This window comes from Microcaecilia unicolor, chromosome 10 (assembly GCF_901765095.1).
Source record: "Microcaecilia unicolor chromosome 10, aMicUni1.1, whole genome shotgun sequence".
NCBI classification, from domain to species: domain Eukaryota; kingdom Metazoa; phylum Chordata; class Amphibia; order Gymnophiona; family Siphonopidae; genus Microcaecilia; species Microcaecilia unicolor.
Window position 1 is genome coordinate 139928885 of NC_044040.1, and position 20438 is coordinate 139949322.

At 44.6% G+C, this 20438-nt stretch overlaps 1 protein-coding gene across 1 annotated transcript in view; it reads right to left on the reverse strand.

Moving 5' to 3' along the window:
- CROCC2 (ciliary rootlet coiled-coil, rootletin family member 2) overlaps nucleotides 1–20438 on the reverse strand; it is an 825280-nt gene that overhangs the window by 751967 nt on the left and 52875 nt on the right. The window contains 2 exon segments of the mRNA XM_030216488.1: nucleotides 1843–1898; nucleotides 9537–9620. Coding sequence (XP_030072348.1) covers nucleotides 1843–1898; nucleotides 9537–9620 — 140 coding nt within the window.

Here is a 20438-nt window from a genome sequence, read left to right on the forward strand (position 1 = left end):
AACAGAACAACATCAAATATAAAAAAATCCATGTTTTCCTGACATGCTTAAGTGTTCTGGGTTCAAGTGAGATCCTTGCACAAACATCCATAATACCCATAAAGACTTAAATTCTGACATCAATAGCAAGGAAAGAAAATAGAAACAAATATTTGATTTTGATAAAAGACAATTTAAATATTTATCTGAAAAGGTTCTTTTCTGCCTTTTTAGGTGATTTGGTTGAAAGAAACAGAAAAAGTTAAGGGTATACATGTGAAACTACATTTGAATGTTGAATATGTTATTGCAGTTCTATTAAGCCACACACTAATTGTGAATCTGAGTTTATTTGAATGAAAATTTGCTTGCATTTGTATCCAATAAAGAAAAAGATAATTTGCATATCTGAAGGTGCGGCTCTTCCATTTCAGGAACAAATCCTAAACTTAGATTCTTTTCCTCCTTTCTTCTTTGAGAGTAAAGGACGAGGTTAATTTATTTGTTCCACTCCCTCGGCTGTGAGTGAGTGTTCCCTGGATATTCGCCACGACTACAACCATCAGGTATCTGGGAGCACATCACTACAGTCCAGGCGAGAGGGGTGGTAACAACAGCACCAGAAGTGCGCGAGGGGGAGATCATGTTTTGTGGAGTGTCAGTGCTTGGGGAGCGACGGCGACCGCGAGGAGGGCTGGAGACACGGGACCAAGGAGACACGACCAGAAGTGCGCGAGGGGCAGGGGGAAATCGCGTTTCGTGTAGTGTCAGTGCTTGTTAGTGTTCCGCCCTCGACATCATCAGGTTGTGATGCGAGGGCAGGGCACAGAGACATGGTCAGTTGGATGGGCTTCACCACCACGATCCCTTCAGGTGAGGAAGTGACGTCAGAGGGCTTCAGAACGTTGAGGGTGCGTTTTATATAGAGAGATACCGCTTTTCCTTAAACAATAACAAAGCAGTGGATTTAGGTACAGTAGGTATTTTTCTGTTTCTGGAGGGCTCACAATAAAAAATATAAAAAGTTAAAAGTGGGATTTGAACCTGGGTCCTTTGCTTTATAGTCCACTGTACTAACCACTAGGCTACTCTTCAGACTTTTGGCTTTGATAAGAATGCCCATAATAATTGAAGCTGTCATAGCACCTGGCATCCCCTTTCAATGTCACTTTCAGGGGAGGGAGAGGGGATAACAACCACTGGGGGATTAAGGAAGTGTCATGCCTTAATCCCTCCAGTGGTCAGCTGCTCAATCAGAGAACTTTTTTGTACCCTGGATGTGACTGAAAAAGGTCTAACTTAGGATGTCCTTCTTTTTTAGACTTGGATGTTTCTTCCTGATCAGTTATTGCTGTTGGACATCCTCATTTTGGGCCCTCCCTAGTCCTGCCCAAAACACTCCCACAGCACACCCCCTTTGATATATGGATATACTGCATTATTGGACGTCCCTTTTCTGCCTTTGCAAAATCAGGATTTGGAATTTTCAAGCACATAGGCATTTTGAGATGTACATATTCTTAAAATAATAAGCTCCATAGTTGTCAAATGAGATAGTGAATACTGGCTCTGTGTTTCTATGTGTTTAATTCTTTTTGTGTTTTTGTAGGTTTTATGTAAATTATTTAATTTATGTATTCTTGTTTTCATATTTTTTTAAAACAGAAACATGATATTGTAACTCCTGAGGGAGCTTGTGTGGCAAAACATATCAGGTTGTACAATTTTCATTGTGTTGTGTATTATCACAAACATAGAGCTCTTGTGTTTTTTCTTTTTACTGTGTACATTCTTTTTTGTTCCTATTTTTTGTGGTGCACTTGCCTCTGTCTTTTTATCCCTCTGCACAGTAACTGAGCCTACCTTTGTTGCTCCTCTTCCAGATGAATGAGGGCATTTTCTAACTCGGTGCTGTGCTCCTGCTCACACTGGTGAAGACGGGATTCAGTTGAATCTAAACATGACTGTAGCTTGGAAAGACAGTAACAAAAGATTTTTTAGACACTAGTTTGGCCTCCTTGAAGCTTTTTCGGCATTTCTATAGACAGTCACATAATGTAGAGACTGGAAACATATTGAATTCAATCATGTTTTGTTTGGTTTCAAAAACCAACCTTGCTCAATGCCTACTGACCACATTCATTAATATCACAGGGCATCATCAGCATTGTCACTACACACACACTAGCACTAGCATTATCACCACTTCTCAACAATAGGACTTCTGATTTTAGGTTTTAACCAATAAAAAACCCCTAACGAATTGGAAAATAAACACCCAAATGTACAATGTATAAACATCTAAGAATATAAACCCTAATTATAACTACCCCTACTACTGATATCTCAAATTAAATTTTAATGTTCCAGTGCCATCTATTTCATTCAAGGTTGTGGATGCACATATTCAGCTGTAAGACATCCTCAGAAAATGGGATCTAAATGAATTTGAGTTAGTAATTGTGTGAGTGGCATGAAGACATGGTAGGTGGTGATGGGCAGAACAGTCTAGTACTTCTGAAGACATGCAACTCGTTACTTTAAGCAGTAAACAAGTTAGAAACAAACTGAATATTAACACTTAGGGGGAGATTCTATATATGGTGCCTAAAAAATTGGCAGTGAATGTATTTTTTAAAAACTGGCTGCAGTGTGGGTTAAAAAAAAAATATATATATACTGTATATATATATTCAGTGCTGCGATCTGGATTTGCAGTAGTGCTGAATATACCTGGAGAGCACACGCTGCTGGCCACTATATCTATAGTGGCAATATTCAACCACTATGGGGTTGATATTCAGCCTACAGAGGTAAGCAGCTGATAAGCTGCTTTTGGCTTCCAGCTGATATTCACAATGGTGCCTGGTTAACTTACCATATAATGTTAGGACAGCTGATTTGCTGTCATAACTTTATATGCATACTTAGCCAATTAGCGGACTGAAAATCGCTGCTAACAGGCTAAGTTTACACTCCACCCTAACTCTACCTCAGGATGACTCCTAGCCTATCCGGTTAGGAGATGGCCGGTTAGTGGACATATTCAGTGGCACTAGCCAGCTAAGTGCCGCTAAATACTGGGTGCCAGCTCGTTCAGCACTCATGCACGGTTAAAAGAATATCCGCACCTAACCAGATAAGTCGCGTGATATAACTAGTTTAGCGGTAGGCTCTAACTGTGAATATTCAGCGGAGATAACCAGTTATCTCCCACTGAATATTCACAGTTAACTGCAAAAATGCTATTTAACTGGTTAGCAGCCATTTCTGACAGGTTAAATAGTGTTGAATATCAGAGAGAGTGACTTAAAATCTATTCATCAAAGGGGCCCACCAGACAATAATCAAGGCAGACTGAGTACCTCCTTGAGATTTCTAGGCTTATAGCACAGCTGCTTTTGGATCATCTGCAGAAGCCTGGGGGGGACACTGTTAACATCTGTTCTGTGGCACTTCCTGACACTGCAAAAGACATGCCCAGTGCAGACTGATTTACCTCTGTTTAGTGTTTTGTGTAACAGCCTACACTTTTTACTCCAGTGTTGATTACAGTAGCTGATGAATCTTCATCTTCAATGCCTCTCCTGTTTCCAGACCATTCCCATTCTTTTCTTCAGAAGACGTTTGCTGATTTTGAAGGGTTATTTCAGAAACTTTTATGAAGTTCCTTCTCCACACAAGCTAAGATGACTTCTCACTCTTCTAGCCTTATGGCATTTAAAACCTACTGACCTACTGTTATCCACTTCAGATTCTGCGCATGAGCCTGTGTTTTTGCTTCCTCCTTCCTCTCCAGACTTGTGTCCCATCTGATGTAGAGAGCTTCCTAGATCTCTTTGATATCCAATAGAGTGGTATATCAAATCTTTTTAAACTATTAAACTCTCCAGATAATGAATAAGAAGAGGGTTCTACAGGAATTCCAATTGACTGGTCTCTTTCACCACAGAGAGATTAGTTGCCATATGAGAACATTTCATACATGACACTTGTCAGCAAGATGGCAAAACAAATTCCTTTTTCACTTCAGCAGGAAATGGAACAAGAACTGATGTTTTTGGCTTTCTAAATTATATTGAGACCCTAAAATGATCCTTGCTGTACCTAATCATGGCATGTTTGAGGACCAGCAGAGTCCACTTACTGTTCAACCTGTTTCCAAGAGGTTGAACATAAAGTATAAAGTCCAACCAACTGGAGGATTTAATAAAATCCAGTTGTCACACTCTTCAGTAGTAGTTGAAGCAGCCATGAAAAAAAGCAAAGAGATGCATGGATTTCCCTAAAATCATTTGTGAAAGGACTCCCTTAAGTTAGATACTTTAAGAATCAAAGTCTTTCAAAGAGCTATGCTAGATGCTTGGATTGTTACCCATTAGCTCAATATAATTCAGTACCTGCAATGCATGCCATCTTTCAGAAGGTGCAGGTTTTTTCACCTGCTCTCTGTGCACTAGGTTGAACCTAGCTAGCTTCTATATTTGTAGAAGCCAATGAGTATAGTACTCACTTACCTGAACAGTTTATGATGCCTTTGAAACCTTGGTCAAAGTTTCCACTTCTGCAATTCGAAGCCAGATGCCTAGTAACTTAGCATGGTTGCAAGCTCCTGGCTTGCATGAAGATGCCAGTCTAAGTCCATAGGGTTTCTTATTACATTTTATATAATTTTTATTCTTTTATTCAATGTACTTGCTCATATGGACAGCACTACAATTTTGTTAGTCTATCTCTGTATGGCATTTGATTTCAATATTTTTGTAAGAAACATTAATTGGAATGTGTGCATTCAGCAATACAATCATTGTTTATTATATATTTTTACTTTCTATCTATAAGAATTGGCCCCATGCAAATGTTATATGTGCTTTTATTTTGTTTCCATATGAATGTCACCTTTTGACTTATGTTATTTTATTTGCATCTTGTACATCATTGTGCACCTATATTTGTTTGAATCTTTATGCATATATATTTTAAATTGCCTGCTCTTGTAGTGACCGAAGGGTTTCTGACGCTATACCCAATTTAATAAGGAGACTTGATCTCAGTGAGACCTTTTCGTTTGTCACTTGTTCTTATTTTGCATTGAAGTTTTTTATTTTTGTTTTATATTATATGCATTTTTATGCGTTGTTATTATTAATTCTGTATATCATATTTTTATGTCTTTTTAGACCCGTGAGGCAAGCATTCTTGCCAAGACACTGGTCATGTCGGACCTTGGTTCTCAATAATCTTTGTCATCATATCTACTTGTGGCCGACTTTGCTTGTTTGCCTTACTATACCTCTGTGCTGGTACTTCCCTCTGATGTGTTGTCATTAAATTTATTCTGTAATTAGGTAACAGTATTTGATGGTACATTCTTTGCAGGTGTGTGTTCACTTAGGCAGAATTTGGGCAGAGCATGAGCGAAGCACATATATGTGGGCACACATTATAAAATACAATATAAAATACTACAAGTGCTTTTTCACAGTCTATTCTAGACTTTAGCATTTACACCAGCTCTGTGGCTGATATAAGTGCTCATGCCTATATATGACCTTTTACACTGGTATTTTATAAAGAAAAGTGGGTAGCTACTTTTCATTAAAGAATAAGCCCCAAAACAGTAGGTCAGTACAATCTAAATGAATGTCTCTTTGCTGGTATAAGGCTAGAGGAGTGAAAAGTCTTCTTAGCTTGTGTGGAGAAGGAACTTCATAGAAGTTTCTAAAATAACCCTTCAAAATCAGCAAACATCTTCTGAAGAAAAGAATGGGAATGGGGCATGGGGCATGGGGGTAATTTTACAACCGACTTTATTGTGTAGAATAGCATTTTATATACTGAAGTGGGTGTCTATAAAATTAATCCAATGTGCTTAGAAAATATAACACCTACTTGTAGATGATATATGAATAGGCATTCCCAGAGGCACTGAGTGGGTGGAGTAGAGGCTGGATAGGTATAAAATATATGCATGTGCATGATCCCTATCATAACACATACACACACACATACAAACTAGTGTAGGATATCTTACTAAGGCACATAGACTCATGTGGTACCTTTATAAAATAGACAAGTACACAAATGACCAAGAAATATATTGGTCACCTGTGCATGTTTGTCAGCATTGGCAGAGACTCAGCTGGTTTTTTAATGTTTGTACACAATTGGAGGAACTAGATAAAGATCTGATCGCTGATATTCATAAGTTGGCGAAGAAAAGAGAGGTGCTGTTGTTGGGAGATTTTAATCTGCCAGATGTAGATTGGAAGATTCCATCTGCCAAATCTGAAAGAAGTAGACAGATTGTGGATGCTTTCCAAAGTGCTCTGCTCAGACAAATGGTGACGGAACCCACGAGGGAGGGAGCAACGTTGGATCTGGTGCTCACAAATGGGAATAGTGTGTCAAATGTCAGAGTGGGTGCACACCTGGAAAGCAGTGACCATCAAACGGTTTGGTTTGATATGACGGCTGAAGTGCAGGGCGGACACTCTAAACTCAAAGTCCTGGATTTCAAGCGTGCTGACTTTAGTAAAATGGGCGAATACCTGAGGAAGGAGCTGATGGGCTGGGAGGACGTACGAGAAGTGGAAGGACAGTGGTCCAGGCTGAAAGAAGTAATAAATAGGGCCACAGACCTTTATGTAAGGAGAGTAACTAAAAGCAAAAGAAAAAGGAAACCGATATGGTTCTCCAAGCAAGTGGCTGAGAAAATAAAGGCTAAAGAGTTGGCGTTCCAGAAATATAGAAAATCTCAAGAACAGGAACACGGGGAGGAATACCGGATGAAACTGAAAGAAGCCAAGAGAGATGTACGTCTGGCGAAGACGCAAGCGGAAGAACAAATGGCTAGAAATGTAAGAAGGGGAGACAAAAACTTCTTCAGGTATATTAGTGAAAGGAGAAAGACTAAAAACGGAATTGTGAGACTAAAAGATACAACAAAACGCTATGTAGAAAATGATGAAGAAAAAGCCAATTTGCTAAATAGATACTTTTGCTCTGTTTTCACAGAAGAAAATCCTGGAGAAGGACCGCTAGGGACTGGCAAAAGTACACCTGAGAATGGAGCGGATAGAGCACCGTTCACGGAAGAGAGTGTTTATCAACAACTTGGAAAGCTAAAGGTGGACAAAGCCATGGGACCGGACGGGATCCACCCCAGGATATTGAGGGAGCTCAGAGAGGTTCTGGCGGGTCCTCTTAAAGATTTGTTTAATAAATCCTTGGAGACGGGAGAGGTTCCGAGGGACTGGAGAACGGCGGAGGTGGTCCCTCTTCACAAAAGTGGTGATAGGGAAGAGGCTGGAAACTACAGGCCGGTAAGCCTCACTTCGGTTATTGGTAAAGTAATGGAAGTGATGCTGAAGGAAAGGATAGTGAATTTCCTGGAAGCAAATAAGTTGCAAGATCCGAGACAACATGGTTTCACCAAAGGGAAATCGTGCCAAACGAATCTCATTGAATTCTTTGACTAGGTGACAGGAGAATTAAATCAAGGACGTGCTATGGACGTAATCTATTTAGATTTCAGCAAAGATTTCGACACGGTTTCCCACAGGAGGCTCTTGAATAAACTAGATGGGCTGAAGATAGGACCCGAAGTGGTGAACTGGATTAGGAACTGGTTGACGGGCAGACGCCAGAGGGTGGTGGTGAATGGAGTTTGCTCGGAGGAGGGAAAGGTGAGTAGTGGAGTGCCTCAGGGATCGGTGCTGGGGCCAATTCTGTTCAATATATTTGTGAGTGACATTGCCGAAGGGTTACGAGGTAAAGTTTGCCTTTTTGCGGATGACACCAAGATTTGCAACAGAGTGGACACCCCGGAGGGAGTGGAAAACATGAAAAAAGATCTGAAGAAGCTAGAAGAATGGTCTAACGTTTGGCAATTAAAATTCAATGCGAAGAAATGCAAAGTGATGCACTTAGGGAGTAGAAATCCAAGGGAGACGTATGTGTTAGGCGGGGAGAGTCTGATTGGCACAGACGGGGAGAGGGATCTTGGGGTGATAGTATCCGAGGACCTGAAGGCGACGAAACAGTGTGACAAGGCGGTGGCCGTAGCTAGAAGATTGCTAGGCTGTATAGGGAGAGGTGTGACCAGCAGAAGAAGGGAGGTTTTAATGCCCCTGTATAAGACGTTGGTGAGGCCCCACCTGGAGTACTGTGTTCAGTTTTGGAGGCCGTACCTTGCGAAGGATGTCAAAAAAATGGAAGCGGTGCAAAGATAAGCTACGAGGATGGTATGGGATTTGCGTTCCAAAACGTATGAAGAGAGACTTGCTGACCTGAACATGTATACCCTGGAGGAAAGGAGGAACAGGGGTGATATGATACAGACGTTCAAATATTTGAAAGGTATTAATCCGCAAACGAATCTTTTCCGGAGATGGGAAGGCGGTAGAACGAGAGGACATGAAATGAGATTGAAGGGGGGCAGACTCAGGAAAGATGTCAGGAAGTATTTTTTCACGGAGAGGGTGGTGGATGCTTGGAATGCCCTCCCGCGGGAGGTGGTGGCGATGAAAACGGTAACGGAATTCAAACATGCGTGGGATGTGCATAAAGGAATCCTGTGCAGAAGGAATGGATCCTCAGAAGTTTAGCTACAATTGGGTGGCAGAGCAGGTGGGGGGAAGAGGGGTTGGTGGTTGGGAGGCGAGGATAGGGGAGGGCAGACTTATACGGTCTGTGCCAGAGCCGGTGATGGAAGGCGGGACAGGTGGTTGGGAGGCAGGAAAAACTGCTGGGCAGACTTATACGGTCTGTGCCCTGAGAAAGACAGGTACAAATCAAGGTAAGGTATACACATGAGTTTATCTTGGGCAGACTGGATGGACCGTGCAGGTCTTTTTCTGCCGTCATCTACTATGTTACTATGTTTTATAAAATATCCACAAATGGCAAATATAACTATATATACGATGTAGGAATAAGTCACACATTAGTACTCATATCCAGGTTCCCACAAACAAGCATTTTTCAATAATCTTACAATATAAGGTATGGTTCCTCAGTGATGCAAATCTCAAATCATTGCAAGGGAATTCAAATATTATCATCATCTTCATTGGTAAGATCAATTACTATTAATTTCCTTCATTTTATTATCAAAACGTAATTTTAATTTAATTTTTTTTATAAAGCAATAGCTTCATTTATCTGAAAAATCATTCTTTCAAAGGGAAATCAGTGCCAAGTGTTTTCCCAATAGCTGTTTTAAGGCGCTCCCCTTTCACCATATTCCAGGTTAATCTTATCCCCTGCTTATATAAAATAGGCATAACATGTCTGCCTGTGAGCCTTCAGAATCTAGGTGCTCTGCTATAAAAATTACCCTTTATGTCAACAGAACACATCTTCACCCTATAATCAATTAATCTTAAATTTTCAATGAAATAAGACAAGCAGGTTCCCTGAGGATTTGGATCATTCATTATGGCAGATTCAAAGTTATTTTTTAGATGGTAATAGAGCAGAAATAAAACCAATCATGATTGGAAGCCTGTCCTATGCTCAATGGTGCAATGACAAGTTTTAGGTTATATACTGACTGTCTGTTTCTGGTGTTCAGATTCAGATGTTTTCTCCAGTAGTTCTCGCTCCAGCTCACCACATCTCTTCTTATACTGTAGAACCTACAAGGGAAGAAGTTTATATTTAACAGTTTTCCCCCTTTTTTGACGGGAAAATGTTATCCCGGTTTATAAATGTTATCTCAGATAGGTTTATATTTGAGTGTATACGGTATGTACTCATAACGGTGGAGACACTGCCGTGGACCAGGTGGATCGGGGGCATCAGCGTTCAACTGAGTATAATCGTGACATTCAATAAAATCAAAGTCCAAAATGGGTAACCTTCCAAACCTGTATCAAATTGCCACTCCTTGAATATTTTCACAGATCTGATCTTGTCTCTCCCTATGTCCCCCCTCGGGCACTCCGCTCTGTAGATAAATCTCTCTTGTCTGTCCCCTTCTCCTCTACTGCTAATTCCAGACTCCGTTCATTTTATCTCGCTGCACCTCACGCCTGGAATAGACTTCCAGAGCCTGTACGTCTAGCCCCGTCTTTGGCCGTTTTCAAGTCCAGGCTAAAAGCCCACCTCTTTGACACTGCTTTTGACTCCTAACCACTACTCTCTTGCCCTGTACCTCACCTCTTTAATTCCCTCACCTCTTAGTTGTTCTTTCTATTTACCTGTCTTGTCTTATTTAGATTGTGAGCTCTTTGAGCAGGGACTGTCTTTTCGTGTATGGTGTACAGCGCTGCGTATGCCTTGTAGCGCTATAGAAGTGATAAGTAGTAGTAGTAGTAGTAGGTTGGATAGTGATAGAGGATGAGAAAAAGGTGGGGAATGGAGAGAGTTACAGGAAGAGAGAGGAAGAACGTTAAATAAGGAAAAAAATGGAAAGAGTATGGAAAATCAGGGGGGAGGGGATACAGTAATGGCAAGGAAGGAATGAGAAGGAAAAAACATGCAGAGATAACAATGAGAAATGATAAGCTCTAGAACTATGGAGGCAATTTTGGGCTAGGCAAGGTTGTTACAGGTGTATGTGTACTTTGTACATGTGAAACTGCAAACTTATTTACAAAGGAGAACTTTGAAATGTGACAGAATTCAAAAAGGCATGGAATGAACACAGAGGATCGCTATTTAGAAAATGGATAGTGTAATAAAAAAAATAAACTTAAACGGTTGCAGGTGTGTGGACAGGGGCGGACTGAGAGTGGTCTGGACCCCCTGCCTGGCCACTGCCCGACGCCCCCATCATCCCAGTTCTTTCCTACCCGCTGTGCTGACGACACTCCCCTTCCCGCAGATGCAAATTTCAAAAACTGACATATTTCAATCACTATACTATAGGTTAACAAATACACATAAAAGAAAAAAAATGGAAAATATGATGATACCAATTTATTGGATCAAATATATTTTCCAGTTAGCTTTCAGAGGCCAAAACCTCTTTCCTCAGGTCAGGACAGTATACTGCTATTAAGGTATTCTGTTCTGACATGAGAAAGGAGGGTTGGGTCTCCAAACATTAGCAAAAATGTATTAAAATTAGTCCAATAAAGATATCATCTTATTTCCATTTTCTTTATTAACACAGCTACCACACTACTTTATACTAAACTAAAAATAAAATTCATTTTTCCTACCTTTGTTGTCTGGCCGTTTACTTTTTTCTAATTGTGTTGGGGGCATATCTGCATGGGGCCACAGGGGCCTGGGCCTCCGCAGATTTCGCCCTGGACCCCCCTACCGCCACCAACACCTACCTTTGCTGGCAGGGGACCCCAACCCCCGCCAGCCGAGGTCCGCTTCTTCTAAAAATATTTCTTGAGCTGAGGTCTTTTAAGTTGTTCGTCCTCGCTCCCACTCCTCCGTGCTGCTGTTCAAACTCTGTGGAATCCAGTTTCGGAGTCTGTCTGACGTCGCAGCACGTTGTACGTGCAGGACGACATACAACGTGCCGCGACGTCAGACATACTCTGAAACTGGATTCCGCAGAGTTTGAGCACGGAGGAGTGGGAGCGAGGACAAACAACTTAAAAGACCTCAACTCAAGGAATATTTTTAGAGGAAGCGGACCTCGGCTGGCGGGGGTTGGGGTCCCCCGCCAGCAAAGGTAGGTGTTGGCGGCGGCAGGGGGTGGCAATGGCAGCAGGGGGGTGGCAATGGCGGTGGGGGGTGGCTATAATGTGTCCCCCCCACTCTGGCTCTGGCCCCCCTACCGCCGAACCCCACATACGCCCCTGGTCCTAATCTCTTGTTTCTTTTTTCCTCGATATCTTCTTAACTCTCGCCAGTGTCTATCCATCTCTCTCCCCCCCTTTTCATCCAGCATCTGCTCCCTCTCTCTCTTTCCCCTTTCCATCCAGCATCTGCCCCCTCTCTCCCCCCTTTCCAGCCAGCATCTGCCTCCTCTCTTCCCCCTTTCCATCCATTGCCTGTCCCCTCTCACCCCCTTTCCATCCAGCATCTGACCCTTCTCTCTCCTCCCATCCAGAGTCTCTCCTCTTTTCCTCCCTCCTCCATCCAGCATCTGGCCCCTCTCTCTCTTCACTTCCATCCACTCAGGCCCCTCTCTCTCCCCAGTTCCATCCAACATCTGCATCCTCTCTCTCCCTTCCATCCAGCCTCTATCCCCTCTCTCCCCTTCATCCAGTGTCTGTCCCTACTCTCCCCATTTCCATCTGGCATATGTCCTTTCTCCCTCATTCAGTGTCTGTCCCTCCTCTCCCTCTTTCCATCTGACATCTGTCCCCTCTCTCCTCATCCAGCATCTGTCCTCCCTTCCCCCCCCCCATCCATCATCTGTCCCATCTCTTCTCCTTTCCATTCGGCATCTGTTCCCCCTCTCCACTCCATTCTCCATCCATCGTCTGTCTTTCTCCATCACTCAGTCACCCTGTACCTGGGGTCCTCTTTATTCCTGCTCAATTTGTATGTCCCCACTATCACCCCACCTAATCCCCATATTCCCACTCTTCCACCCTACCCTCATTTACAATCATACCCTCCCCCTTCCATCCAGTGCTACAGTTTTTTTTTCAGCCCCCCCCCCCCCACCGGACACCCCCACTACTACTGGCACACCAGGACCAGGCTATCCTCACTCCCACCCAATATCCTCCTGCCACGGCCACCACTGCTGCTTCCCTGCTGCTGTTTCAGCAGTGGCGGCAAAAATAGAAACAAAATATTGCGGGACAGCATCGTTGTTCCCTTCCCACTCGCAGCTGACCAGCTCTGCCACAGAACAGGAAATTGTTAGAGGAAGGCGGGACCAGCAGCCGCGAACAGGAGGAACAGTGTGGCTCCGTATCGCAATCTTTATTTCTGTTTTTGCCGCCACTGCTGTAACAGCAGCAGCAGTGGTGGCCGTGGCAGGAAGGTAGTGTGCAGTGGTGTGCTGGTAAATGTTTAACAACAGGCTCTCTCCCCTGTCCACCTCTGCTTCCCCCCCCCCCCCCCCCCATCCACCTCTGCGTGCTCCCAAAACTGCAGAGCTGGCTATAACCAGGGAGAGAGCCTGGGGGAGGCAATGCATTACTCTCTCCAGGAAAAAAAATTAAATGATCCCAGGTTCCAATCTAATTCATGTTTAATGTGGGATAAAATGCCATAAATAAGTAAATAAATATAAACTTTTAACGTTGAGCACCTGATTCTCAAAGTGGACATATTCCAAACACTATAATGAAAATAAAATGATTTTTTCTACCTTTGTTGTCTGGTGACTTTTGTTTTCTGATCATGCTGGCCAAGTATCTGATTCTGTCCTCTTAACTCCATTTCCAGGGCTTCCTGTAAGTAAAAGCTGGGTCCTCCGCAGACTTGACTGTCCAGTGGATCCAGCTTCTGCCTATTTTCTCCATCCATATACAGTTTTTCTCCTCTCTTCCTTTTCCCTCATCTCCTCTCCTTCCCTCCCCTCCATCCATGTCCCGAATTTCTTCTCTCTCCCCTCCATCCATGTGCATCTCCTTCCTGTCTTCCCTTCCCTCCCCTCCATCCATGCCCAACAATTCTCCTCTCTCCCCGCCCTCCCCTCCATCCATCTATGTCCAGCAGCCCTCCTCTCTCCCCTGCCCTCCCCTCCATCCACCCATGTCCAGCAACCCTCCTCTCCCCTCCCCCTCCATCCACCTATGTCCAGCAACTCTCCTCTCCCCTGCCCTCCCTTCCATCCATCCATGTCCAGCAACCCTCCTCTCTCCTCTGCCCTCCCCTCCATCCACCCATGTCCAGCAACCCTCCTCTCTCCCCTCCCCCGCCATCCACCCATGTCCAGCAACCCTCCTCTCCCATCCCCTCCATCCACCTATGTCCAGCAACTCTCCTCTCCCCTGCCCTCCCCTCCATCCACCCAAGTCCAGTAACTCTCCTCTCCCCTGCCCTCCATCCATATCCACCAATTCTCTTCTCTCCCCTACCTCCCTCTATCCATCCATAACCAGCAATTCTCTTCTCACCCCTTCCCCCCTCCATCCATCCATACCCAGCGATTCTCTTCTCTCCCCTGCCCCCCTAGTGGTTAGAGTGGTGGACCTTGGTCCTGGGGAACTGGGTTTGATTCCCACTGCAGGCATAGGCAGCTCCTTGTGACTCTGGGCGAGTCACTAAACCCTCCATTGTCCCAGGTACAAATAAGTACTTAAGCCGCATTGAGCCTGCCATGAATGGGAAAGCGCGGGGTATAAATAAAAATAAATAAATAAATAAAATCCATCCATACCCAGTGATTCTCTTCTCTCCCCTGCTCTCCTCCATCCCCAGCAATTCTCTTCTCTCCTCTCCACTGCCCCCTCCATCTATACCCAGCAATTCTCTCCTCTCCCCTGCCTCCCTCCATCCATCCATACTCAGTGATTCTCCTCTCTGCCCTGCCCTCCCTTCCCGTTCCCATCCATGTCCAGCGATTCTCCTTAGCCCCCCATCCCACTCCCATCCATGTCCAGTGATTCTCCTTCGCCCCCCATCCTCCCCTCCCATTCATATCCACCTGCCCGCCATCTTTTCCCCCCAACAGCCCCCTTTTTCTTCCTGCCACAGAGCCACCCTGCATGGTTTAAATCTTTTTATTACCTCTGTCGAAGTGGCCGCGTCATTGAAAGCCCTGCCCATCTCTAGCCTTCCCTTTGTGAGTTCATTCCATCAGTCCTGCCCTCACGGAAAGAGAAAATGACATCAGAAGGTGGGACTCTGAGAGAACGAACTCACGAAGGGAAAGCTAGAGACGGACCGGGCTTTCAATGACGTGGCTGCTGCAACAGATGTAAATAAAAGATTTAAACCCTGGTGTGTGGGAATGGGGAGAACGGCAGGCATCCGGACAGAACCTCTGGGCCCTCAGGCACTGCCCGGTTGCCCGAACAGTCAGTCTGCCCCTGTGTGTGGATGTGTGAGTGACACTTGGATGGCGACTCTGGCTGTGAAGAACCAAGGCCAGTGCCGGGTAGACTTTGAAGTTTTGTGTTCTGTATATGGCAATCCAATTTAGAATGGGCTGGAAAGGGCTTCATCGGCAACTTTAGTAGCCGTAACTAAGGACACTCCTGGGCAGACTTTTACGGTCTGGATCCCATAAACAAGATGGATTTGGATAGGCTAGGGTGGTCTTTGACAGCAACTCCAATAGTTGGAACATAAGGACAGAGCCGGGAGGACTTCTACGGTCTATGTCCCAGAAACACCAAAGAAAGACCATGATCAAGTGCATAATATCACATTAATCGTTGATTTAATCATGAATTGATCATGAGTGTGACTGTTGGACAGACTGGATGGACCATTCAGGCCTTTACCTGCAGTCATTTACTATGAAGCATATTTTCAAAGCACTTAGACTTACAAAGCTACATTGAGGGGCATTTTCAATATGACATCTAAGTCTGATTTTGTATGTTGTGAGCTGGTCACCCTTCCAGACTCCAGCCAGGGCTGACCCTGCTTAGCTTCCTCCACACACACACAGTCACTGCTGGGCTCTAGCCTTCTTGGTAACACACAGGATTCTGTCTCAAACACTGGGGAGCTTTCTGCCTTCTCTTCTCCCTTCACAAAACGCTCATCAACACCAGGTTTCTTAAAATTAAGGGTTTTATTAATGGCCATTTAACATACTCCTCATGGCTTATTTCCTCTTTAACATCAACATTTCTTCTTCTTTAACATAAACATTTCTTCAAGTCAAACATAATAAAAAGGCACTTTACTCAGAGCCTGCTACTTAAACCCTTCTCCAACTTAAGACAGCTCCTCAAACTCAAACAGTCACACACAAGCATCTACTTTCCTTCTCCAGCTGTCACCTTTTCCAGAGAGAGCTTCCCCAGTGTTTCTATCTCCTCCCTACAGCTTTCCACCACTCTCTTAATAACGCTGCCTACAATCCTCTCACACCTGGTTCAATTTCCCAATCAAGTGCTGGCTTCTCACTCTCCTGGCTAGAGTCCTCCCCCTGACTCTGATTCTCTTGCTGCTGCAGTGCATTCTGGACCTTGTAGTTCCCTGCCTCATCACAACATTTTGCACAAAATGTCTAAAATCCAAATGGGAAAGAAAGTCAATTTCAAAAAAGAAAAATGTCTAACTTTTTTTTCTCCTGAAAATACTGTTTTGAACAAGGTTTTATGATTTGGACATTTTGTTTTTTTTGGTCCATTTTTGCAAAAAGTAGAGATTCATGCCATTGGGATGTAGGAGGAGCCAGCATTTTTAGTAGAATTGTCCCCAGACATTCCAGGAGAGCAATGGGGCACCCTAGAGGACACTTCTGTACACTACATAAAAATGCTCCCAGGTACACATCTCACCTTTGCTCCCTTATCTTGTCCCCTGAGCCCTCCAAACCCCACCCCAAATCCACTGTCCCCCACTGTACACCACTACAATACCCTTTATAGGTGAAGGGGGCACCTATATGTGGGTACAGAAGGGTTCTGGTAACCTTGGGAGGGGTCACAGTTTCTACCACAAAGGTGACAGGTAGATGGAGACAGGGACCAGGGTCCCCCCCACTGTGTACTGCACTGACCACTACACTACTCCAGGGACCTGCATGCTGCTCTAATAGACCTGATTAACATCGGCTGCTGTCATAGAGGCTGGTAATTCATATTTTTATTTACATAATTGGGGGTGGGAGGGGGTCACTGACCACAGGGGGGTATTGGGAGGTCACCCATGATTCTCTCCAGTGGTTATCTGGTCATTTAGGGCACCTTTTTGTGCCTTATTCATTCTGAAAACAGTTCGACCAAAACATCTTGGTTTTAGTCCTGGATGTAAAACATCCAAGTGTTAAGTACACCCTAATCCTGCCTTCAACATGCCCCCTTGTCATTTGAATGCACTTCTGATTGACTTCATAGAAAAACATCTAAAAATAGGTTTTGAAAATACTGATTTGGACATTTTTGTGAGAAAAACTTCCAAGTGCTGCTTTATGCCACTTTTTAGACATTTTTCTCTTTCAAAAATGAGCCCCGTGGTAACCTATGGAACTTTGTAAGTCTAAGTGCTTTGAAAATGAGCCTCCGTGTGACCACAGGGACTGCAGGTACAAAAGCATCATGAGCTTTGTATCTACATTCTCACAGGTGCAAAGACAGAATGTCAAAGTACTTTTCCTTCCCTGCCCAGACCCTTTCCATTGCAGCTGAAAGTATGTGTGCTGTGAAACAATGAATCTATGCATTGAAGGGGGAAGTTTTCAAGTGGACAGTATAACCACATTAATCATTACTAATGTAGCTATATGCTGCTGAAAATTGCCCTTTTTAGGCATTAAAAACACATGTTATGAACACAACAAAAATACATTTGTTGTGTTTCTACAGAGCTAACAATTTGTGCAATATAAGGGCAATTTTCAAAGCCATTTACTTGTAATGGGTGTTTTCAGTAAACAGTAGAATAAATCAGACAAATAATATTATCCTAGTCTTTAAAATTCTTTATGGAATGTGTCCTGGTTACTCATTTCAGTTAGCTTCCCTACCTACTAATCGTCATTCTATCAGGACAGTACAAAACATAAGCTCTCTCTTCATGCTAGTCACTAAGATGATATTCCATTTCACTGCTATAAAATATTGGAATTCACTTCCTATTGAGCTTCGGTTAGAACATGATTTAAAATTTCACAAAAATTAAAAACATGGTTATTCAATAAATACCTAGATGGTTATTCTTGTTATTTATAGGTTATTTCCATCTTATTATGTGAACAACATTAATATTGCTTTACCTTTTGATTTGTGAACTTTTCTGAGCTATATGGTTTCATATGGTCCACAAAACCTGTTATGTTATCCAGTGGCACTGGGATGGAGTAGCTCTCTAGAGCTCAGAAACAAGAAAAATGTCTGTGCATGCACGTACCTTCCCTTGCACTACTCTATTAGATTAGTTTAGTTTATTTCACCATTTGATATACCTCCTTTCATCTTTTGTCAGGATAAAACAAAGCAGTTGCAAAGCACAAACAAATGAAGAAGAAGACCAGGGATAGAGCTGAAACTTAACCAGTTAGTGGTGATATTCATTCTGTTAACCAGCAAAGTAAAAGTGGATAAAGTTAGGACAGCAAAAGGCTGTCATAACTCAATCCTCCAAGTTCATGGGCACAAGTTTGAATATTGGCCTCTATATGATTAACTTCCGGGTAGCTGCACATATCCAGATATTCAATGCCGGAGTCCAGACTTGGCCTGGCATTGAATATCTGGAATTAATTAAGCTCATGGCTGTAAGCAGCATAAAAACCGCTGACTGCGGGGACTGTGATGTGCCAGAGGGAGCAGGACGTGTGCTTTGCTCTCTCTGAGGGAACTGGGCCCAATCTCGGACACTGACCCGTTTTTTTGAAAAACAACGCGCTATTTCTTACTTGGGGAAGAGGAGACCACATGGACAAATTTGTAGAATCTTTCCCAAAACTGATGGCGAGCAGAAGCGCCAAGTGAAAGAAGGAAAAACCTCGCTCGGGTGAAGAACCAGCAGAGCGCAAAGGGCCGCTGAGCGGGAGTGCGGGGTTCACAAAAGAGCAGCTGGCTCAAATCACCACCGCCGTGGAAGCAGCTATGGAACCGCGCTTGGAAAAAATCTTAACCCAGCTCGCAACATATGAAGAGGCCAAACAAGATCTCACCTGTCGGACCGGGGAGTTAGAGCAAAGGGTCTCCGACTTGGAGGACTCAGCGGGGGCGGCTTCCCCGGAGCTGAAACAACTTCAATCAACTGTTGCCTCCCTCTCCGCAAAAATAGATGACCTGGAAAATAGGTCAAGACAATCGAACCTACGACTCATAGGGATCCCAGAGTCAGTGGGTGACAAAATACTCTTAACAGAGATGGAAAAATGGCTGAAGAACGAATTCACACTTTCTGATCACGCGGAGACTTTAAGCCTGGAGCGGGCTCACAGAATTGGAAGGCCGCAAGAGGGCCGCACAGGACCGTGCACGGTGATTATTAAAATCCACAATTCCATATCATCATGCTGATCAATCCATAGACTGGTGGGTTGTGTCCATCTACCAGCAGGTGGAGATAGAGAGCAATCCTTTTGCCTCCCTATATGTGGTCATGTGCTGCCGGAAACTCCTCAGTATGTTCTCTATCTCAGCAGGTGGTGGTCACACACAGCAGCAGCTCTGGCTAGGCCTCCAAGCCTAATTTTTAGGTTTTGTTGAGTGCCTGGGGTTGAGGGCTCTTCTTGAGCAAGTGCAAACCTGGTGGTGCCAGGTCCCTCCTTTTCTCCTCCCTCCCGCTGGCTCCGTTTAAAAAAAAAAAAAAAATTTGGGACGTCCTTAAGGGCGTTTATTTCGACGTTTATTTAAACGTTTATTGCAGCTACTCACTGGGACACCAGGTCGTTACAGCTCGGAGCGGAAAGCAGGTAATTTTACCTTTTTGTAGCGGGCAGGGGGTTCCCCGATTGATCTCCACGTGGCTGATGGCGTCGGAGGGCGAGGGCGCAAAGAATCGCTCCCCGGACCGCGTGTGCGCGTCTAGCGGGGATGCGGGGGTTTTAAAGTCTGATTCGCCCTTGTTGGGTGTCAGTTTGGAGGCCGGTCAGGGTCCCGGTTCTTCCTCCGGTGCGGCAGTTTTTCCCGCCATAAACGCCCATCCCCCGCTGCTCGCCTCCGCCATCTTGGCTGGCCACGCTGCTCGGACGGCTTCTTCTTGGGCCGCCCTTGAGGTGGGAGACGTTAATGCCATGGCCGCCCTTCATTTGGGCGACGGCAGAAAAGCGGCTAAAGTTAAGCGCCGTTCTTCCCGCGCGGCTCCTTCGCGGAGTGTCGCGCCGGACGCCATCTTGGATGCGCAGCATGTTTCTCCCCCGCTCTTGCGAGCGCCGGTTGAGGGTGCGTCTAGGGCTGTGGCCCAGGCTGCTGAAGTGCACAGTCTGGGGGGTTTCTCCCCCGAGTTTATTTTGCTGCTGCATCAGGCCTTCCTTATGCAAGACGCTGCCCCTGCTCCCTTGTCCGATAAAGGGATTGAGGCCCCCGGAAGTAAACGCCCTCGGGTGGATTTCCAGGCCTTAGAGGACTCTGTCTCCTCTGATGTAGATGAGAGCAGCGTATCTGAGTTCTCCCAACGGTCCTTTGGGGATTCCTTGGAGGAGACGGATTCCCGCTCGGATGGAGCGGATGACCCCTCTGCAGCGCGGATCTTTCGCTCAGAGGACTTGCCCAACCTGTTAATGCAGGCCATGAGCATTTTGAAGATTTCCTCTCCAGAGGACGTCTCTCCCTCAGCCCCTGTTGGCTCCGCCATTATGCTGGGGACGAAGCGCCCGCCTAGAACCTTCCACGTGCATGATGCCATGCGCACCTTGATTTCGGCTCAATGGGATGTCCCGGAAGCGAGCCTCAAAGTGGCTAGGGCTATGTCCCGCCTCTATCCTTTGCCTGAAAGTGAACGGGAGACCT